The following is a 24,110-nucleotide window of genomic DNA, read 5'->3' on the forward strand; positions in this document are numbered from 1 at the left end:
TAGTCGCAAAACATTCATACATACCACTGCAATTCTGTATTTGGAAGCGACGCCCTTAACCCACCCCTTCCAAATACCCAATCGGTGTGTATGTGCAATTCTAAATTGCTAATCGGTAAAAATGGTTTGTACATATGACCCTAACCCATATATTCATCAAGCATCCATTTTGCAAGTCCTTATTAGCGAAAAATAAGGATTCGCTAATAAGGAATAGCACGAAGAACTCGCTTAAAAAATAGCGATTTCTTAAAATTCCTCAATTGCGACTCGCAAAAATCTCAATTTGCGATTCTCAATTAGAGAATCGCAAATTGAGATTGCAATTTCAAGGGTGCCAGGGTGTCAAAAGGACACCCTGTTGCACCCCTGAAATATGCATATGGGTACATCTTGCACACACACATGCCCTAAGGGCATGTTTGTGTCTAAAATGGAACTTTGAAAAATGCACTTTAGTGCATTTTTCAAAGTTTTTGCAAATTACCATGAAGTTCAACTTCATGGTAATTTACTCCCCCTATTAGCGAAATCGCTAATTTTTTAACTTTAATGCATTGCATTTAAGGAATCTCAATTTGAGATTCCTTAAATGCAATAGCAATTTAAGTAATCGCAATCTTGTGATTTCTTTAATTGCGATTTTTGCATTTGGGATGATGCATCCCAAATGCAAAAATACCGGTCGCAAAGGGGCAGAATCTGAGAATCTGCCCCTTTGCAAGCGGTGTTGCTTGATGCATCTATGCCTATATGTATTGTTTGTTGATGAGTAACACAGAAGTAGGAGGCCGTTTATTCGTGAAATTCACAGCTGTTCCAGCGTTGACTTTTTTTATCTGGATGACACAGAACACTGCCAAATGATTAGCAACCCACGAACTTCAAAACACGGAAAAAACTCTTCAGACTTGAACATTTTCCACAAGAGGCTGCATGGTGTTTACTTAAACAGCAGCTAACCCGAACGTGCCAATGGTTAGTTCCCAGAGCCTCTAAAGCAGACTGCAGGGCCTGGCAAATTATTTCTTTGTTTTTCCAGTTAACGCGACAGTTTTTAATCTGGGTACACTTTAACAACAAAGAGGGCGTTTTTAACTAACCTTATCCGTTAATGGTCAACACAATGTTAGTCTGCAGCTTGCAACTGAGCTATTTAGTCAACAGGAAAGGTAAAAGGTTCACACAGGAAGGACCCCTCTGAAGTCAGTTCCGAAGAGAGCCGCGGTCTGCAGGCCGGGTCTAGTGGCCAGAGAGAGCAGACTCGACGAGCAAGCAGAAAGGTAAGAAAACTATCAACTCCTCTACGAGCGGAGCTTTCTGCAGCCTATGACCTTATTCGTTATATAATATTGATCTCAGCCTATTATTTGTATCCGGGTGTTCAGTTTAGCGATGATCATCGAATGTTCTGGAAAAAAATAATTTTAAAAACGATCGGAGCTCATCTGTGAAAACCATAATGAAACGGGAATTGCATTAAAATGGTGCTTTAAAGTTACTTGATATATTTTAGTGTTATTGGTGAAATGCAAAGGGCCCTAACTGAAAACAGTTTAATGAAGCATTTAATTACTTTTTATATATTGTCGTTTGTGACGATGGTTTCATTATTTGGTTAATTCGACTGCTGAATTGTGGTCGTTTACATTAACCGGCCGGGGCCTGTTGTTGCTGGTCAGGATATGTAGAAAGGTAATGTTCAACTGGGGTGTTTTTCTCTTAGGGGGGCCTCACAATTACGTCATCGGCCGCGAGAACATACGTCGAAGTAGTCTAGGGCCCTGATTCCGTGTTTGTTGGAATCCAGGTGCTTTTCATCACAGCAAATGTATGTGAATGGTATTTCTTTAGCGTGAACCTAGCCAGGCAAACTTAAACTTAAACTCAAGGAGTAATAGGAGAGGTAGCTGGGTTGTGGATGGTTCATGCATTGTGATGTAACTGGAGCTGAGCTGGAGCAACCCAGTCCTGCCAAGCGTCACGCAACACGCGTGACGCCCACGCATTTCAGTGCGGTGATCCGCATCACCGCACTGAAAAGAAATGTCACGCATTACCGTGACCTGCCAGGCGAGCCAACCGGCACCTGTCACTGTGCCCGTGAACCGTGGGTTCTCTGCTGCTCGAGGTACCGCCTGTGTCCCTAACAGTATTACAGCAGACTGCGCCGGCGCAGCTCTGTGAGAGCCGGCGCTACAAATGTATCGAGTTGAACCTCTTTCTGCCAGGAGAGCTGGGATCATTAAATCCGGATGTGCGGTACTCCCGCGTCACGTCCGGCCGCCAACAGGAAGTTTAATACGGTTGGCGCTAATCATGGCAAGCACAGGCAGCAGCAGGCCGGGCCGGCCGCAGGAGGGGTGTCCCGACCCGTCCGTCCCCATGGTGGGGAAGCCGCGCCGCGGTAGTAGAGCCTGTGACTGCCTGAGCAGCTCAGCTGACCTGAGCTCAGACTGCCGGCAGCCTCGGAGAGAGTGGATGAAGACAGCACTGACTGGCGGCAGTATGGTGGCAGCAGGCTGCAATGTCTGTGCTGCACAATCGTGGCTGGGCAGCAGCAGTTCAGTAGTCAATAAGTAAGTGGACAGTCGAGCCCCCCCCTCCCCCCCTCACACGCAGCGCTGCGCACGCGACGCCGGTGGCAGCACTTAGTTTTTTTTTATTGTGTAAATGTCCCTGCAGTGCACGTCGTGCTCTGGGGCATCAATGCAGCTTGCAACTTATTATATTGTGTAACTAAGAGGCAACTATTGGAAACGAAACCCAGCCATGTGTTTATATGTAGGTTGAGGAGTCTGGAATCCATAATGTAGCAGAATTATGAGCGCCGCAAGGCTGGTTGTCAGACAGTCACACAACAAGAGGTACATGTTTCTTCTCGGCCTTAGTGCCCAGCTGGCTGAGGTAGATTATAATAAATGTGTGTCTGCATGTGTTAAATTTACCAGCCTTTGTCTCGTACCGCGCGATCAGGTGCCTGCTGGTAGTAATGCTCAGAAGGTGACATAGGTGCCTGGACCGGCGCCGTGTGAGGCGTGTATCTAACTGCAAGTTGAAAGTTTATTTTTAAGGGGTCAAAAATCCAGCAGGGTCTGTCATCTATATTCAAATCACACTAAATCATGGAAAAACTCAGGAAATCACCGGCGCACGCAGCACGTGTTGTTGGGGCCTCTCTGACATCGTTTTCTCTTGATGTCAGAGAGAGGCCCAGACCCTATGCTTTCCTGATTTTACGGGAAGGAGGGGCCCACAACAAAGGCTGGCAATCTGTGTTTGGCAAAGGCTGGAAACACAAGCCTCAAAATAACAAACAACCGAAAAAACAGGTCCTGGGCTAGTGTGCAAAGTCTTGATTGAATATATTGCAAATGAGCTTTCGGATATTTGTATGATTCCAAGTATATGACTTAGACATGACTCTGATACATGGAAGTCATTTAACAATTATTTCTTACGCTGTGCACCAGTTAATTTAGAGTTTCCCGTTCCTCAAATGAGTGTAATTTCTCACATTTTTATGTTTTTCCTTATCTTCATAGCTTGATTTTGCGCGCAAGAAAATGTCACTCATATTCATTAAAATGTCACTCATAATTACTCTGAAGTTATGAAAATGTCACACATGGCAATCTGAAACCTTGGCAGCTATGGCAACCCCAAAGAGCTCTGGCAAGTATCACGCATCAGGCGTTCGAGTAACGCATTTTAATGTGGTGGGCCCCACAACAGCATTAACCCCTTGGCTGCGGGGCCGATTCCCCTGTTGTGCTGGGGGAAGGGGAGGCGCGCACAGCGCCCCGGTGCTCATGACAAGCTCAGCTCGTCATGAGCCACGTTTCTTGTGTGCTCATGACAAGCTAACACCCGTTCCTTAGAATGCCCAGCACAGCAGGGGAATTAGCCCCGCACCTGAGCGTTCTAACGGTCCTGACGAGCTCAGCTCGTCATGAGCACACGAGAACCGTGGCTCAAGACGAGCTGAGCTCGTCATGAGCGTTGGAGGGGTTAAAATGCATTGTCACACATTTAGCGCCTGTTGTCCACCTGTGTGCGCTGAGCCAGTAGAACTAAGCAAATAGTGACTGCGACCGTCGGTTACAGCAGCAGGACAGTTGTCTTTGTTTCTCTTCATGTGTACTGCAATATCCAATCCAGAACTCGACATGTGACACGACCACTACTATAGGAGGAAAAAATGACAAATAACCAATCAAAAAAAGAGATATTTAAGTACATACTGTGACCGTACAGAGTCATCACTGGTGATGTGCTCAGCTGTGTGTGCCACTGAACATCACTTACATCTGCAGCTAGACCAGCATTTTAAAGTTATTTAGCAGCTGAGTGAGCACTCAGAGCTGCAGCCCGATTCGCCGCTTAGCACTTTCTTATAAAAAGAACAGCCTAGGCATTAAAGTAGAGGAGCTGAGGGGCCGGAGGTGAGGCCTGATAATCTCTCTTCGCACCCACGGCTTCCCAAGAAGGAGCTTTTTACAGCCTGCATGCACCACTAACTCTGATGCACTTCTGTGGTGTGTATTAACTCAGTCAGTGCCTGAAGGGACATGTTAAGCCTGTGTTCATTAGCTGCTGAGACCCCGCCACAGCTCCCTGTCTGTCACGTGGCATGTAGTTCCTTCAGTGCTCGTCAGTAGACTGTGATTTTTCCAGGGTGGTACCTTCCCTATTGCTGTTATTCCGACAAAAGGTGTCACCCCGTACAGGGCCAGACTGGGAACCTAAACCTGCCCTGGCAAAGTGCTCGGCCGGCCCCCCTGGGGTTTGGGGGTGCGGCCGAGATGGTTTCCAGGGCCGATTTTGGCTGATTTTGTTACAGGGGTTGATATTGCAGCTATGCTGCAAAAATAGTCCTGTATCTAAAACGGCCCCCCAGGGGCTCAAAACCGGCCCCTACCCTGGCACCCCACCGGGGAAATGCCCGGTGCCTGCTACGGCCAGTCCGGCCCTGACCCCGTATCACTGACAGTGACTTTTCTTTTCGGTGGCTTCAGGCATGATTCTGAATACTGCCGGAGTCGGAGAGTCACGAGGGTCAGCATCATGATCACCATTGTAATACTGTATGTACAGTATTGTCCTATCTTTGGAGCCCAGCGCCAGAGTGGAGCCGTTGGCGCCTGTCAGGTCGGTCGGATCCACACTATTAAATGTAGGACTGCGAGGCATTAAAAAAATAATATGGGCTATTAACATTTGCTCATGTCAACATAAAGCCATCTGTATTACATACATTTTCTCTTTTTGTTATTTTACGTATCAGTCAAGAGTCCTCACGTGCAGCTCTAAAGCACTTTTAAAGTGCTTTCTTCATTATACCTTGTGTTTGTAGTATGTTCTAATGCGAGAGAAAATACCGTCTTTTTGTGTGTGTGTGTTTTTTTTCTAACTTTCAACCGGCTCGTACAGTAAAATGTGAGTTTCTGGTCGCTCAAATGGGTGTTATTTATGATATTTATATGTTTCCCTGGTCTTCATTGCTTGATTTTGCTCACGAGAAATTGTCACTCATAGGTGTTAAATGTCACTCATAAATACAGTGAAATCATGAAAATGTCACACATAAGTAATCTGAAACCTTGGCAGCTGTGGCCAAAGGATATGGGAATGGTGATCCAGATCCTGGGCACATTGATGGAAAAAGGCCTGCTGGGCTACATAATTTATCAGGTGCAAAAAAAGCACTTATTATGAGTTTCTGAGAAATAACATGGATTTTGGTGCTTCCCACAACAATATCTGCTGCATGGTTCGTTCTTTAAATACCATACACTTTTCTCCTGTTAACCAAAGGCAGGTTTGACCTGCCAGAACTTCCACAAAGGTGAGATATTTAATGCTTCTTGTGATTCCTAGATGCAGTAAGTTCCACACAACTCGTACTTCCGACCCCTGCACAAACAGGTGTTAAAACAAGGGTCTGAAAACACTGATCCATTTGTAATCAGGGCCCATGACTGGTACTCAGAAAGCAGAGGTGAAAAAATTGACTTGTTGAACACTACCAAGCAGTCATTTTAGTATATGTGGGACCAAAATATGGTTCATCTTAAAAACACATTTTTCATGCTTAATTAAAAATAATACAATGTAAATTAAGTATGATATTTATATATAAATATTGTTGCAATTTTGTGAAGATTTTTTTATAACATTCTTTTGTTTGTCTATGATTTAACAGCACATGTTTACATTTGAAAAGTCTTGGTGCTTGATTGTTTACTGGAAAAGTGTGTATTGTAGCTTTCTATTCTAGATGTTATATTGAAAAAGGACTTTTCCTTTGAGGAGCGTGTCTTTGTGTTTTGGGCATGGTGAGGTCTTTTTTGCTTGTAGAAAAATCCAAGCCTGTTTAAATACCTCCTTCTTTGGGGCTATTGTAATTTCTAAACAGTGAAGTTGATGTGTCAAAGCAAGGATGATTAATATGTTTTTGAAAGGCTAGTTGCTAATTAACCTATAAAGAACTCAGTCATAACATAGAGAATCATTATTTATTTTATTTATTTATTTTATTAATAACATTTATAGAGCGCGAACAAATGCCAATGGGCGTCTCGGCGCTAGAATATCTGCATGTACTTACTCCTGAAGGAAGAGAGGATCTAAATTTACTGATTAAACAGCCAGGTCTTTAACTGCTTGCGGAATGACCAGAGTGAGGGGCTTGTTTTTATTGACTGGGGCAAGGTGTTCCATAGTATCGGGGCTGATACCAGGAACCTTCTATCCCCCCAGGAAACCGTTTTGGTACGGGGAACCGTTAGGTCATTTAGAGTAGAAGAACGTAGCGATCTGGGTGGACAGTAAAGAATCAGGTTTTGTGTAAGAAGGTCCTTGATTGTGCAAAGCCTTATACACAATACAGAGGGTTTTAAACGTAATCCTATTTTTGATGGGCAGCCAGTGTAGGTGTCTAATAGTTTCTGTAGCGGATCTATATTTAGGAATTCTGCCCAGAAGTCTAGCTGCTGCGTTCTGAATAACTTGCATTTTATTGATGACCCTTGCTTGGGCATTTGTGAACAAAGCGTTACAATAGTCCAAAGTGGACAGCACTAGAGAAGTCACCAAGGTTTTGCCGGCCGTTTCAGGAAGGAAGGGGAGGATTTTCTTTATTAGTTGTAGTTTATGGAAGGCGGAAGAGGTAATTTGAGTGGCATGTGGGAGAAAATTGAGGCGGTCATCGAAGATCACTCCCAAGTTCCTCACTTTGCTGACAGGTTTGGGGGGGTTTCCGAAGGAAGTGGGCCACCAAACAGAGGACCATTCTGGCGTTAATTGTCCAAAAATGACGACTTCCGTCTTGTCGGAATTAAGCCTTAGGCAATTGGTGGCCATCCAGTCACCAATTGCCATCATGCCCTCTTGGAAGTCTTCTGCTAGTTTATGGCCGTTGTTTTTAATGGCCAGGACCAACTGCGTGTCATCCGCATAGGAGGTAAGGCTCATCCCATGTGCTCGAATGACGTTAGCTAGGTCCGACACATAAATGTTAAAAAGTGTCGGACTTAGGGATGAGCCTTGAGGTACCCCACATGGCAGAGACAAGTTGGACGATTGGAAGGAGCCCAGTGTAACAGCCTGGGTCCTATCAGCCAGAAAAGATGCTAGCAGTTTCTTGGCTGTATGTTGGAAGCCCATATTTTCGACACGGTCGATCAAAATCGAGTGATTGATGGGTAGTGCACAATATCAAGGTTGTTTTACAGAGGATTACCAAATGATGTTATAGACAATTCAACCTTCAAGTTGTGTGTGATGTCACTTTGAACTCTGAGATGGAAAATAACTAAAACTTGACATCTGCTTTGAACTCTGAGAAGGAAAAAAACCTCAAACTTGACATCTGCTCCTTCGTTTGGTCAACCTTCCCAACATGATCCCTTGGATCAGCGATTGAGAGAGGAAAGTTACGTGTAGCCATGCACAATATACCCTTCTTTACTCTCTCCACTTCTTTATGCTCCTCTTCATTCATTATATATTTAAAATAAATATACCAGTTTTTTAGCTGCCCTTTCCCACCTCTCCTTGGCTTGCTCTCCCGCCTTCCCGCAATAAGCAAGAAATAAAAATAATATCTGGTGCCCTGCCACTCTCTTCACCACAACCCACCCTGATTCAAAATATTTACCAAAACACGAGCTCACAGCTCTCAAAAAGAAATCAGAAAGTATGTGTCTTGCTGGCAGTCAGTTCATTGGCATCGTTTTACCTCCTGCAAGCCTGTGGAGACCAACCAGAGACCCGGAGAGATAGCAGTCCGTGATCCATCATTCTGCCATCTCTTTCTGTTGCCTTGAGAAGGTGGCAGAGCTGTGACCACCCCTCTACTGCTTAAAATACAGAGGCCAAACTCACAAAGGCATTTAGAATTATATGAAGTAGTATTCCTGCAGCACTCTTTTCCGTCATCTTTCATAACTTTTTTAATTGGTCCCAAAACATCAAAATGTGAATAATAAAATAGGAACATTTAAATACAAACATGTGTGCCCTCTGCACTTTTACTAATAAGGAGTTAGATATTTCTGGGCTAATTTACAAACCATTTAAGAGTATGTAAAGGAGTACTCCTGTAGTACTACTTCTCCTACTCCTAAATGTTTTAGTGGATCAGCTTAATAGAACTTCATTTTTGTAATGTAGTGAACATGAATTATTTTATGCCTTAGCTACTGGGTTTTGAATCTGGTGTTGTATTCATTGGTTTGCTACGTTATGCACTAGTAATCTTTATTAGCATGTACTGCTGTTTAATAGCCTTATTCACAAAGTCTTGTGTTTCAACGACCAGATAAAATAAATTTGGATTTATAATCACTAGTCTCAAATCTTTAATCATAGATCAGAGTTTGAAGATTTTTCTTGTTCTAAATCTCTCTTACAACAGTAGAACATCCAACATTATGATGGATTTTGTGTGTATAGTGTTTAGGGTTCGGTGTGGGAAAACTGGGTTTTCCAGCAGAGGTATAAGCAAGTTGGCAATATAAGCCTTCTAGTAACACATACAAAAATGTACTTTTGTAGACAGTCACAAAGGTTCCAAGTGGTTTTAAGTTGATTTTGCATGCTTAACTCCAGTGCCAATATGTTGCATATTCATACATGCACTTTGGATCTGAAAACACTATTAGTAGTCCACCACAAATAATTAAGGGCCCGATTCACAGAACTAACTTAAGACAAAATCCTAAACTTACTACCATTTTGGTATTCACAGAAGCACTTACTCATTTTGGTATTCACAGAAGGCACTTACTCATTTCGGTATTCACAGAAGTTAGGAGTCCTAACTTTAGGACTCCTAAATGCCTTCTGTGAATATCGAAATTCTTAAAGTTAGGATTTTTCTCAATTTAGTAGTAGTAAAGTTAGGACTCCTAACTTTAGGACTCCTAAATGCCTTCTGTGAATACCGAAAGTCTTAAAATTAGGATTTTTCTCAATTTAGTAGTAGTAAAGTTAGGACTCCTAACTTTAGGACTCCTAAATGCCTTCTGTGAATACCGAAAGTCTTAAAATTAGGATTTTTCTCAGTTTAGTAGTAGTAAAGTTAGGACTTCTAACTTTCGGACTCCTAAATGCCTTCTGTGAATACCGAAAGTCTTAAAATTAGGATTTTTCTCAATTTAGTAGTAGTAAAGTTAGGACTCCTAACTTTAGGACTCCTAAATGCCTTCTGTGAATACCAAAAGTCTTAAAATTAGGATTTTTCTCAATTTAGTAGTAGTAAAGTTAGGACTTCTAACTTTCGGACTCCTAAATGCCTTCTGTGAATACCGAAAGTCTTAAAATTTTGATTTTTCTCAACTTTACTACTCCTAAACTGAGAAAAATCCTAACTTTAGGACTTTCGGTACTCACAGAAGGCATTTAGGAGTCCTAAAGTTAGGACCCCTAACTTCTGTGAATACCGAAATGAGTAAGTGTCTTCTGTGAATACCAAAATGAGTAAGTGCCTTCTGTGAATACGAAAACGGTAGTAGGTTTAGGATTTTGTCTTAAGTTAGTTCTGTGACTCGGGCCCAATGTCTCTATCTTGTTAGGACCAGAAACGTTTTCAGTAATTTAAATGGAGCTCAAACCCTGGAAGCTATGGCACAGAATATGCCGACTTAACTTAAGAAAATGTGTAAAGCATTTAGAAAATCAAAACAGAAAGTTGCTAACACATACAATAGAAATCCTTCTCCAATTTATAAAACTAGAGTCTAATGTAATGATCAAATGACACCAAAACGACAAAAATCCAATAGAAGGAAACCGGATATATAAATGTTTAAAGTCTTAAATATAAATACCTCCTAAAAGCATTAAGCCCTAGTGTGGGTCAGCAGGTTGCAATAGACCAGGACCTAGGTGTGATTAAAGGCTGAGCGCGATGGAGTTTGTATCAGATACTCCAACTAGATTTGACCCACTTGGAGATTTTACCTTCAAGCTTATATCTCACGGAGTATAGTTTACAGGGCCAGACTGGCCACAGTGGGCAGCAGGCGTTTTCCCGCTGGAACGTTTTTTGAGTGGTGGGGGCCGTTTTTGTTACTGGGGCCTGGTTTTGCAGTAGTGCTGCAATATCGGCTGCCTGTAGCAAAAGCATAACCTATCCTGGAAGGAGCACCTCAGTTCACAATGTTCACGAATCTATTATTCAAGTAATGGTTTTGTGCAAAAAAAAGGTTCATAGGTAGTCTTTGATGAATTTCAAACTCTGTGGGTTATTTCAAAAACCTTTCAAATTGTTAGATTCACACAATATAGTAACAAATCAATCAGCTAACATGTTTTGCCACACTTGGACATCATCGGGGCTCCAAATTATGTATTGATAATCTGCTCCGAATTTCCTGTTCCATCCGTCCCATAATGAGGGCGTTTTCTGACTAGTAGGGTGTTCAAATCCAGCACGTCTTCTCTTCTGGTTGGTTCGATAAATCCCACCGTGGGCTGCCAGAGCCCCGATGATGTCCATGTATGGACAAAACATGTTGGCTGATTGATTTGTTACTATATTGTGTGAATCTAACACTAAAGTCCAATACTAAAGTCACAGATAAAGTGGTGAGCGAGATTCTTTTCCCAATTGTTCCAAGTAATATTAGCAGAAGGGAAAATCCAAATGAATTGGAAGGAAGCAGTAATTAGGCCAATCCACAAAAAAGGTAGTTTGAATGCTCCACAAAATTATAGGCCGATCAATCTGCTAGATATAGGAGAAAAAGTATTCTCAAAAATAATTTTGAATAGGCTAAATGATTGGGTAGAGCAGTTCGCAATCGTACCTGCGGAACAGGGGGGCTTCATAGAAGGGCACTTCACGGTACAAAACGGTAAGCTCTGCTGCTGTTTCGTTGACTTTCGGGCAGCGTTCGACTCAGTAGATCGGAACTGTCTTTGGGAAACTCCCGCAAATAAAAATATACCGGAAGACTTGCTGGCTATAACAAAAGAGTTACATCGAGGTAACTGGGCTCAAGTAATCAAGGATACAGAGGGGTTACTGACGCCAAAAATACCAATTGAAAATGGCCTTAGACAGGGCTGCGTATTGGCCCCCATGTTATTTTCTATATTTGTATCAGATTTACCAGCCTCCCTTGAGGTCGAAAGAAGCACAAGCCCAAGAATGGATGGTAAAAAAGTTTCCTGTCTACTGTACGCAGATGACTTGGTAATTTTAGACCAGACTGAACTGGGCCTCAAAAGAAAGTTAAATTCTTTTAGACAATACTGTGGAAGGAAATTTTTAACAGTAAACTTGGAAAGGACAAAAATTCTATGCTTTGGAAAAAAGATATTAAGTTTAATTGGTTCTTAGGTGACTTGAAATTGGAATCAGTCAATGAATATTGCTACATAGGGATGTGGTTCGATAGGTCTCTAAAGTTGCATGCGCATCTTGAGGCTCAGAAAGCGAAAGCCTTCACATCGATCTGTGGTCCGAAAATATTTAACCGAGATTATGGAGATATGTCACACAGACCGCTGTTAAAGGCATTCAGCGCAATGATACCCTCACAAGTACTCTATGGAGCAAAAGTCCATTATTTGAGCGGTAAAGGCGACTGGGACTTGGACGAAGGAAAATGCCTGAAAACCCTGTTGACTCTGCCACGCTCATCAATGATCCAAGCAATACGAACCAAGCTAGGAACAACAACTTGGGGGGTACAGTCCCAAAAAGCTTTAATTCGATTTTGGAAACGCTTGGACAATGAGAAAGGCCAGAAAGTATCCCAATGGTGCAGAAGAGCGACCCAATCTAGTAACCTAAAGTGGGCAAAAGTGAATAGGAAGAAAATCCAGCAGGCCTGTGCAAATATAAAGGTTGAAATCTGCCAAGAATCCTTACAAGTAGAATGCACTAAAAGTGAGCTGAAGTATCATGGTCAAGAAGTCTCTAGAAGAATAGACATGGAATATCTGGTTAAGAAAAAATCTGTACAGTTCATGATGAAGTCTTGGTCAAATGAAAATTGTTTCCCTTACCTGGATATTTTACCAAACCATTGGTACAGACAGGAGATACTAAGATTGCGAATTGGTATAAACCCATAGTTGGTAAATGAAGAATTAAAAACAAAAATGTTGGACCACTAAGGGTTTTGTAAGTGCAGGCTAGGTACAAAAGGTGATGTAGTGCACATCTTGTTAGACTGTACAATTACACTAGAGCAGCGTAAACTATATCTTCGACCTATATTTTTAAAATACGATACAAGGCTACGTGCTCAGGCGGTCAACCTACTTACAGAAATGCCTACTATCGAAATTGCAATTGCATTAGGGAACTATATAAAGGTAATACAAAGTTTCCTTAAAGCATATGAGCCATAACTTTTGGAGTTTTTTTTATAAGGTTGTACTTTAAAAAAAAAAAAAAAGAAAAATCCAAAACGAAAAAAGGAAAGTTATTATAAAATTGACTCCATAAATAGATGAATTGTATAGTTTTTTAAAAGAAAAGCTACTTTTGTGTTTAATTTTCTATGTTGGACTTATTTGGGGTACTTTCAGCAGAAAAGGCTGCAGTCTGTTGCTGAAGAGTCCTCAACAAGGCTGGATACCTTTTCCATAATGTCCCGCTGAAATGGAGTTGCTGCTGCAGAAAAGCTTCTAGCCAGAGTAGCCTGAATTTTCATCCCAGCTGCAATACACCTAGGTCAGAGTGACTTGGCAGGTTTGTCCCGGTCCACAGGAGGACTTTGAAGCCAAAACATTTCTAACTCCCAGGTTTTTCAGGATGTTAGGAGAAGTACACTTTGACATATCCAAGGGTCCCAGTACCTCAGGAACACCACTTGGTGTTTCAGACTCACTCGGGACAAGCCACCAGTAGGATCAAGGGCGGTTAGCTGTGCTCTTCGGGACAAGTCTTTTTGTAGCCTGTTGGGCCCTGTAATTTAACAGCAGATCGGCTAACTGACCCTTGCAGTTCATTTTTTTGTCCTGGATACAAGTGAGAGCAGGCCCAGCCCATCCCCCTTCAGGTCTCCTCAAAGGTCTCAAACAGCAGGTGTAGTCCTTCTGTTCTTTCTGGGTCCAGAGTGTTCTGAAGAGGCTGCTGGGGATGCTACATTAATCCGTTGCACTAGTTTGTGGGTGGAAGTGACTCCTCACCCTGCCCCTCTCTACCAAATTGAGGATGGTGACACCCTTCTCGCAGAGCCTATGTGCCCACCCCACATGCATGGCAGGGAAACTCTTTAAACCAGTCCCGGTGGGCACCTCCCTCCCCAGTGGGATTGGAGCCATCCTGACTTATGGAACAACAAAAGAGAGAGTCCTGCACAAGGGTCAGCTAATATTTGCTGATGACAAGGGAGTCTTCTTTTAAGTCCTTTGTGAAGTTAATCAGGTTCTTGGGCCCAGCTCAATGGCCATCATGTCAAGGTAACAACACCTCCTTATGCCTAAGGTATATGTCTCTGCTTTGGGAGCGGTTTTCAGACCTCATCAGGGCGTGAGCACTCAGAACACTGCGGCTGGAGACTCATACATATTAGCATCCAGAGGCTCCAGGCAGGGAAAAGGTTGCTTTCTAAATATACATTTTCCTTAATATATATTCAAAACATATCCACCATTGATTTTGGGCTTTTCATTAATATTACAAAGAGTCCAAGAAAGGCATTTCTAGCAGTTTCGTAGCTGAAGATATCGTTATTTAATTTAATAGTGCATCACAAAGTTTCCAGCCAGACTTGTTACAGTGAAAACAGTTTTTAGGTGGTAGTGACTGCGAGGACATGTTTACTTATTAATATTTGAAAGGGATGTTTAAACCGGCCAAAGGTATTTTTTTTTTAAAGGTTGGGATGCAGTTCATTAACTAGCCCAGTCAGGCTACAATGGTAGGCCTGAGCCATATTTATACTGTTACTGTAGTAAATGGCACAATAGGTGGTGCAGACTACATTTAACTTACAGACTCTGGATACACTTTGTGCCATATACTAGGGACCATAGGTAAATTCAATATGCCAGTTAGGACTGTAGCCTATTTTGACATGTTTAGGGTTCAGAGCTCATGTACTGGAGCCTGGTTAGCAGAGTCCCAGTGCACAGTCAAAAAATCAGTTGCATCAATCCACAATAAATGGGGGTAACCGCGCAAAAAGAGGCAATTTTCTACAAACAGCTTTTTACTTCTAGTTTTGCATAGGTGGGGGTGGGTTCCCCTCATCATTTGAAGAGTCTTGCTTTCATTCAAATGCAGGGCATTTAAATGGAATTCACTAACTTTACAAGTTCACATGTTTTACAGTGGCATTTTTAATTGTTTCCTCCTCTGAAATAATGCTGACATTTTCCAACTGAGAGCCAGTCAGAACTTTCTCTATAATACAGGCGTTTGTCACCTCATCTGTACTCTGTAACAATATTTACACAAATAGGTTACAACACATGAAAGACATTGCAATAAAACAATACATACTGAAACCAATAAATAAAACGATAATCCTAAATGTCTCATTCATAGTATTAATTGTAATGTGATATGTAATTGTACCTGAAAGATCATTTATAAAATTTGTAATTACATTTGCTATATCAAGAGTGAGATCATAAGCATTGCATTTGGTGTGTGAGTTAAGGTTTGCATTGCTGTTGTTTGAAATGGAAAGTAGAACTTCCTATAGCCAGCTAATTTCAAGTTCTTTTAAATTTTAATTTGCAACGAAACGCCACTTTAACTGTTTTTGTTTTCTTAATAAATTAGGACATGAGTCTCATTTACAGGAAGATGGCTGTAAGGAATTACACCAATATTGCAATGAAAGTAGAGCTTTAGTTATGGATGTGCCTTTGTTTGGTTACGTATATTTACAATCAGTAGTTGTGGGTTGAAAGGGTTATGAAATCTAGACCGTAAATTTGCAGATCCACTGTGGATTTGAGAATCCACATAGGTTTTGTGAATCCAACAAAAACATAAAGGCTTACCTTTGGACAAGGGAGCTTTTTTCTCCATCACCCATTGCAGATTTACGAATCTGGCGGCATATTCACAAATTGGCTGAACTATGATTGACTGTCCATCACTGAAAACATTCTCTTGCGGCCACCATTACCCAACACGTGGACAAAGCAATGTAATGGGAAAATTGAAAACAAAAGAGCCTAAGGGGTAGGATGAGCCTAACCTGTCCCCGAGTCCCATGTGTGTTGGATCTAAATTGAACTCCTGGCATTAATAGCTGATGTGGGATGTGTCTCGGTGCAGTACAATACATTTAACACAGTTACAATTAATGAGTGAATGTACAGCCATAGTTGTGAGTGCACATACGGTATCCATCCAAATATATCAGTATATTCATAATATGAAATCAAACTAGTGTAAAGCCCAAAGCACAATGAAAATGGTAATATCACACACAATATTAGCGAAACCAGAGCTCATGGCTGTGTATAACATACACTGTTCTCAGTTGCTATTGCAGTTACAAGAACATTTGAATGGTTCAACAAAGTTTGCAAACTGCTCTTATTCATTCATTAATTAATCGTAATCAACACACTCCAAAATGGAGGACCATAACCTTCTTGCCAAATCTGATACACCAAAGAGTATCTAACCGTAATCTCTAAGGTGTTCGATCCTAGTTCTCGTGAAGTATAGAAAACGAGCAGAAAAAACAACCTCAACTGCATACAATAACACACAATGACTGGTGTTTGGAAAGTGTGTGATCACTGGATCTATGGAGGTAGCTCATCTCCCGCATTTAGGGATAGTCCTATTGGCTACCTAAGGTGAAGATATCTTGCTTGCTAATGTCTGTGTATGCTCCGGGCCAGTTGATATTCCACAGATGAGATTCTATTAGAACAGTGGTTCCTGAGAATGTAGCTTTAAGATTAAATTAGGAAACAAATCAGCAAATGTTACACACAAAGTATGTTATAACCTTTTTGTGCAAAGATACCTTGATATACAATTTATTCAAACTGGCTCACACAAGACAACAAAGACAACAAAGAAGTACATTTTGTGATGTAAAAAAGAACCCCTATGACCACAATAAGTCTTGGGTTGTATTACAGTCAATTTAATAGTTTAGAGTAGAAAAAAAGCAAGATTGTTCGTATGGATAAAGTGGATGATGTTTCTAAGAGAATATTGGTGTCATCATCAGGATGTGAATTTTAAACAGACCCAAGGTTGGGATTGGAGGGTAGGACTGGGGTCCCTTTTCCAGTTAGGCATGGTGTTGCCAGTTCAGTTGCTGTGATCCCCATGACATAAGGAAAACAGTCTCTGCCCCAACCAGAATCAGAGGCACCAACCAATATGAATAAGTGTCTAGAATAGAATTATTAAGGAAGTGGCAAATTGATTGTGCTAATATTTCACACACATTATTTTGAGTTTTACAAGATAATAGTTGACATAAATAAATGATTTACTTCATAAGGAAGTATCGAATGAACTAAATGTATATAGATAACCGTCCTTCAAGATTGACTGTAAAACTACAAATGGAGAAAAGGCAAATGACCAGTAGACTGGGGCCAAACTAGTGGCGCTATACCTACCGAGAATCTGGAAGAAGAATTCTCAGATAAAGACAATGCAGAATGACGGTACCGGAAAACAATATACAATACAGTAAGCAAGTAGAATAACTTATATAAGGATAGATGCAGACTGAAAATAGAAATATGTAAATCACGATGTCAACTACTAGCCTATAAATTTACCACAAAACTGTAAATAGTCTAGGCTTTATTACCTTATAGATGTATACCCAACCTACCTCATATCAGTGTGATACGTTTACTATATAGCTCTATAACTACAGACCTCACCCAATATGTGATTATGCTATGCGAGCTGTATCTCTAACCTACCTCATGTATATGTATCTGTGAAGCGCTCTGATACCCAAAGGTCATGTTCGCGCTATATAAAACTTTCTAAATAAAAATAAAATAAATAAAGTACAGGATGTGGAAAAGATGACAGACTTACTGAACCTTTCTTAGTTTGAAGGATTATTTTCAAGGCTTCATTGTCCTTTGTAAAATCAATTGTTTTAAAGTTTTAAACACACTTTGTGGGATTTGCAAGATACTAATTGACATACTTTAATTATTGTGTTTCATAAAGCAGTATCAAATGAACTAACTGTGCCAAGGTCACTGTCCTTCATAATTGACTGCCAAACTACAAAATGTATAACAAATGCCTTTAACAAAAAGAAACAAAAATATCATACTTTAACAATTGTCCTAAATAGTATCATTTATGTGACAATTGTCCTACATAGTAACATTTGTTTGACAACTGACAATATCGTTTTCATTGAAGCAAAACTATAATATATACAGCTAAATTATATAATCATAAGTAGACATAATATATGGAAGTTATTAGCAGGCAGAAGAATAATCAGGGTAGACCAATTCTGTAAGAATGTGTGTTTATTCCTCACGAAGCTCTAACTTTATCATGTAAAGCTTCCAACTCACTTCAGAGGTGCATTCTAAAATTACCTCTGTACATTCTAACTAGCATTCTGAGTACTACATTCTGCAATCCATAATCACAGGGCTGACAACCAAGATTCCACACACTTCCTTTTTAAAAATGTAACTCAAACAGGAGAAATAATCATGGTAGGCAGGGTATGAAGGCAGAGGATTGAAGGAAAAAGAATGACCGGGAAAACAAACATGGACAAAATTCAGCTCGACTTGTTTATGTTATTGAGAAACAAGTCTGTAAGATAAGCAGGATATATGTAAGTTCTCTTTGCCATCCTTTCCTCAAATCTCATTGTTACATCTTCCTTACCATATCTCATATTGCTATTCACTTTTCGCAGTCCTTTCCTTCAATTATCAGAAAACTGGCAACCTTATCAAAATCATATTTTTAATAAATATAAGTAATTCAGATTCCAGATTTGACCATCTTCCACTTTCACTGCTCCTTTGATCAATCTTACTGCTCTGAATGGCCTTGCAAATTTGAACCCAGATCTATGCCTCACTGGCTTCTGTACCACAACCACATCATTTACAACAATGTCAGTTGGAGGCACAGCTTTATGACTGTCAAATTCAATCCTACTCGGACGATTTGTCTAATACTCTTGTTCTGCGCTCTATCCCAAAGTCAAACACCTTTTATCATTACTTATAACCATTCCAAAAAAGTGTGATTTTAAAAGTTGTTTTTATTCCATGCATTCTTTAATTTATCTGACAGTATCCTTTTAAACTCTTACTATGCCTCAATGCTTCCCAACCCTGACCCCGTAAAACCCCAAACTAACTACTGATCAAGGCTAACCCTTCTCTGAACTCTATAAAATCCTAACTACCCCTTAATGCAGTCAATCCCAGAACTCGAAAAAACACTTGATAGCCCTGCACAGTACCCTTACCTGAACCCCTAAAAACTACTCACTACCCCGTTTTGCACCCTTCCTTGAACTCTAAGTACCCCTTGGTACCCGTTAAAGCTATCTTTCCCTGAACTCTAAAAACCCCTTATTACCCTCTATTTCCCCTTATTGTTATCCTTCCGGGAACCCTACAAACCCCTTAATACCCCGTAATGCTACCATTCGCGGAACCCTAAAAAGCTTTACTATGACTTAACTCTACCCTTCCCCTAATCTAAAAAAAAACAACCTTACTTCGACGCATTGCTATCCTTCGCCTTAGAACCACTTATTACCTTTTTATGCTACCCATCACTGAATCCTAAATGGGCCGAATCACCCCTTATTACTATCCTTCCCTGAACCTTAAAATAGTATGTTTTTTAATTGATATTCTATTGGATTATATATTTTTTAATTATTTCATGTATTAATTTATTTTATATCATCTTGGTTTTCAGTGTAGTGCTTTGTTTACATAGTTAACATTTTTCAGAATATTAAAAACGCTATTTATTTGTACTGGAGTTTTGTATGGATTATTTTGTCAATTTGCTTTCTATGGTATTTTTACAAGTATATGATGAAGTGGATTATAATATTGTTTAAGCAATTGTTTCTATGTGTTGTAGCCTTGGTTCTTTGATTTGCTTCTTGATAGCTATGTGCTTTTTTAAAGATTTCTCTGAATTGTTATGTGGTAAGATGGTGAAGTCCAAAAATATCCTTGAAGGAGTTTTGCTGGCTTTCTGCTGTGTTATTAGGTTTTGGCTTCCGGGGATAGTGTACTGTTGTACACATTGCACCAGGGTACGTGGAACTTAACCTTTCCCATGCTCATGACGAGCTGAGCTCGTCATGAGGCACGGTGCTCCGGTGCTCATGACGAGCTGAGCTCGTCATGAGCCGTGGAACGCTCAAGTGCGGGGAGAATTCCCCTGCTGTGCTGAGCGTTCCACGGGAGCCGGTGCACCTGTGACGAGCTCAGCTCGTCATGAGCATAGGAGCGCCGTGCCTCATGATGAGCTGAGCTCGTCATGAGCATGCGGGCGCTGTGTGCGACCCCCTTCCCCAGCACAGCGGGGGAATTACCCCCGCAGCGAAGGGGTTAAGTTGGCACTTATGCCCTGACTGGTGAATGCATCTAACCCAAGTGTCTTCAAAATAGTCTAACAATATTGTCCTCATTTGCTTGGTGATACATATGCTAGGGTAATAATTAACTTTTTGATTTCAAAGCCAAATTGAGTATTGGTAGAGTAGTCTATGCTTAAAAAGGATTTTTGGAGATGTCTTCATAAGCCTTGATTGAAATTATAATAACAGTGTTGTACTAATCTATTTTAAAGACTATTTAAATCATGCCTTTCCACAATCTATAAATATGTGAAATAATTTGTGATATAATTGGTTTTGCTGGTGAACTGTTCATGTCAAGTCAAATATAATTTTATTTGATTAGTTAAAAATCATAAAAGGATGGACAACCATCATGAAACACAATACTTTAAGTGAAAACGTAAAAAGGCCTTAAGGTCGTAACCGCGAGTCGGGGGCAACTAATTAAATTAAAATAAGGACAAGTATAACAGTACATTTAAGGAATATGTGCCAACAGGTTATTAGTTGGCTGCTTGTCTAGAGTTGCTTTTTTCCAGTTCTTTTGCCACGATTTTCCAAAGGTTTATGGCTCTACAGTACAGGGGAATCGACGACCCTCCAAGACACCTGATGACTGCTGCTCCACATGCTACTCTACATGTTCTTATTTTTTCAATCCTTAGAGCCTCCTGAAGGATGGTTTTTTCGAGTTTTCCTGAAAGAACTTGCAAGTACATAGTAGGTGTAATAGTGACTCCTCCCCTTGACCGCAGAGGCGGCATTCCTTGGATGGCCATGTATGTTTCCATTTTGGGGTCAGATCCTTCGAGGGGAATGATCACATTCGTAGCAACGTCAGATAATACTTTTTGTGGTGGGCGAAACGTTCAGTCAGATACTGTTGCGGCTTCATGTTTATGTTTGAGTAAAGGGTGTTGCATAATATTTAAAAGTGCCTTCCATTATCCAGGTAGTCAGGTTTTGTATGTCATTCGATGTGCAGAAAATAATCATTCTCTTATGATTGTCTTAATAATTATAGAGAATAAAGTTCTCGTTTGTGTGAGCTATTTTCATGAATATCTTAACTCCTCAATCTCTTCTTGGGATTCTTGTGGCTTACTTCCGTTTCTTCTGGTAATTACCTTTTTGAAATGTAACTTTTACAGCAGTGTTCTTGTTTGTATCACTCTTTTACAATTACCCCCGTTTAGAGTGTGTGCCTTAGTTTAAGGATTATTTTGTGATTTAGGCAGTTTGACTGGAATAGGCTATTGTGTATCTCTTTCTCTCGAATTGATTCCTAAAAGTACTTTCTTTTGCATTTCAGCGTAAATTAGGTGCATAAAAAAGATATTCAAAGTACATATAGGGTTAACAGTAGGGAACAGGGTAGGCTGTGGAGATGCTTAACAAATAACTTGAGGGTAATTTTCCACTTTGGAAACTCACGTTAAACTTACTTCTCTGGTTAAAGGTAGGAGTAAGTTCCTTTCCATGAAAGTGAAGTAATAGATGAAAAAAGGCTTCTGCACAAGGGGATATGTTTTCTCTGCGAGAAAATAAAATATTAAATGTTTAAAGGCACATTTAAAAATAATTCACTATTGGGATTTTACATGTATTAACAATTTACGTAATCCTTATATATAACACTCGGCCTGTTACCAGAGTGACATTGTTTCAGGTTTGGCTTGAATATCCCCATTCCTCTAACATTTAGATGGCACTTGGGAAAGTATGGATACTACTGTCAAACTGTCCTTTTACATTCATCTATTTAGGTCCTGTTATGTTATTCAGATTTGTAGAGCACACTAGCAGCCGAGAGGGTATCCTGGCGCTGAGCAGGTGTGAGGCTAGCCAAACCTATGGCCTAATGGGAATAATCGAAAAACCAGTTTTTCAGCTTCTTGCGGAACTCGGGAAGTGAGGAGAAGGCTGTTATGAGTAGCTGCATGTCGTTCCATGCATTAGGAGCGATGTAGGAGAATGGTCGACTGCTGGATCTGATGTTCAGTATGCGTCGGATATGTGCAAGTAGGAGTCAGGATTAGCTGAGGTGTATGAAAAGATTTGTGAAAGCAGATGCAATTGTTGTGCTATGCTGAGCCAGTGTCTTTTTGATAGCAAATGTTACTAAATTTTGAAGTCCACTAGTAGAAACACATTCTTATCTGGATATCAGCAATGAAATACAAACTCAAGCCATGGTACACCTCCCATTTCCCCAAAATCTTATCATGTTTTTGACGGGCAACCCTAGGCAGCATAAATAGGCTTTTCCAGTTGTGAGCACCAGTCCACTCTGCCCTCCATTCTGCTAAGAAGGAAGCAGTTGGGGAGTTCCGTCTATGGGAAACATCGCATTTATCGATTAGTGAGGCAATTTCTATGAAGGGACAGTCGGCTTGTGGCCCTCCAAGGTCATCTGTCAAGCCCAGCAAGGCCGCCATGTAGGTTAGATCAAGAGTCCGTCACAGCACAGCCAAAAGATCACGTTGTGTCATCTGCCAGTAAGGCGCTAGGATTGGGCTGGGTCAGACCATGTGATAGAAGTGGAGCACCTAAAGCAGGAGGGGTAGATGAGTTTGCGGGCGTGGTGCAAACAAATTGGGGCTAATTATGTCATATGAAGGTAATTTAACTGGATCAAGCGGAGGAATATGGGAATAGCCAGTACCCGTGGGACCAGTCTGGCCTCTCTCCCATCCGCTTCATCCAGTTCACCAACCCATCCCTCCCAGCGGTGTATAAGCATGTCAAATCTGTGAGGGGCGTTAACAATGAGCAAACGATACACCTGGGAGATGGCACCTCTTCCAAAGCGGCCGGTCATGAGCCTGACCTCAAGGAAGCAGAATTCTGGGATATCAGCACCTGAGGGGATATTGTCCATGAGGGCATGACACAGTTGTAAATACTTATGGAATGGCCACTGATTGAGGTGATTAACAATCTTGCAAGTCCCTGAAAGTCGGAATATGTTTCCCTGCCCACACATCTCCAAGGACCATGATGCCTATTATGCCCCACTTGTGAATTTCCACCAAGCCAGAAGTGTGGTGTCACCACCTCCTTCTCCAGAGGAAGTTCGTCCCCATCAAAATGCTGGGCCAATTTTATGTAGGCCTTGAAAGTGTAGGTGAGGAGTTGATGACTTGTCACTTTTCACATTGTATAGTGACGTTGCACTATTGTTGTAGTAACTTCTGAGGGCCTTCATTTGAACTTTAATCAATATGTAAATCTCTTCTTTAGTTTTAGCTATGTGTTTCTGATAGCATCGTGGGACATGAGAAGATATGGATTACCCATCATTCGTAACAACAGACTTTCCAGTTGGGGAACCAAAGCATCATTCAATAAAGGAAAATCAGTATGAACTGTCTGAAACCCCATTGGGTGGTCCACAGACAGGACTTCCCATTTGGGAACAAAAGAAAAAACATAAAGTACAATGGGAAGTAGAGACCCAGAGGTCAGACGAGAATGATTCGACTGATGCTGAGCCATGTACGGAAAATACTGCAGTCTTGATCATGAATGACATGACCAAAGAGTCCTTCTCATCTCAGGAAGACGGTATGTATTTTGGAGAGGTATGTAGTTATTTGTAATTGTTTCTCAGTCAAAGTGTACTTTACCATGTTCTATATTAGATGTGATATTTATTTTTTGTGTTCTTCCATTTGCAGTTTGAGATGAATGATTAGTGATATATATGATATAAATGAGGGACTGAACGTAATGTTGTCATGGAGACAATATTTGAGTCAAACTTTTAGCTTGCCAAATGCAGATGAGGCCTAATTAATGGACTGTGTGTCAGACCCGCAAAATGGAACTCCTCAGAACCGAAATGATGCACAAGTGGTCCATCTCCTGACATCCCCAACTCTGTAGCTATAATAGATACACAGAGTAGTGAAGTAGTCAAGTGAGGGATAGGGGTAAAGGAAAGGAACTGCAGGGATTTTGAACCTGTGGAAAATAGAAAAAAAGAAATAAGTAGGGTACACAAATACAAGTCTACTCTCAGTATGTCTCACTAAGAATCCATAAATACCTTTAGAA

General features: G+C 40.9%; 1 protein-coding gene across 1 annotated transcript in view; it reads left to right on the forward strand.

Annotated features, from left to right (window-relative positions):
* The first annotated feature begins 1,040 nt into the window (after nucleotides 1–1,040).
* The window catches only part of SH3TC1 (SH3 domain and tetratricopeptide repeats 1), a 328,239-nt gene continuing 305,169 nt past the window's right edge, over nucleotides 1,041–24,110 (forward strand). Inside the window, exons 1-2 of the mRNA XM_078678530.1 lie at nucleotides 1,041–1,283; nucleotides 23,295–23,618. Of these exons, the coding sequence (XP_078534656.1) occupies nucleotides 23,339–23,618 (280 nt within the window). The 5' untranslated portion in view covers nucleotides 1,041–1,283; nucleotides 23,295–23,338. The remainder of the gene's footprint in view (nucleotides 1,284–23,294; nucleotides 23,619–24,110) is intronic.

This window comes from Lissotriton helveticus, chromosome 2_2 (genome assembly GCF_964261635.1).
Source record: "Lissotriton helveticus chromosome 2_2, aLisHel1.1, whole genome shotgun sequence".
Taxonomy (NCBI): domain Eukaryota; kingdom Metazoa; phylum Chordata; class Amphibia; order Caudata; family Salamandridae; genus Lissotriton; species Lissotriton helveticus.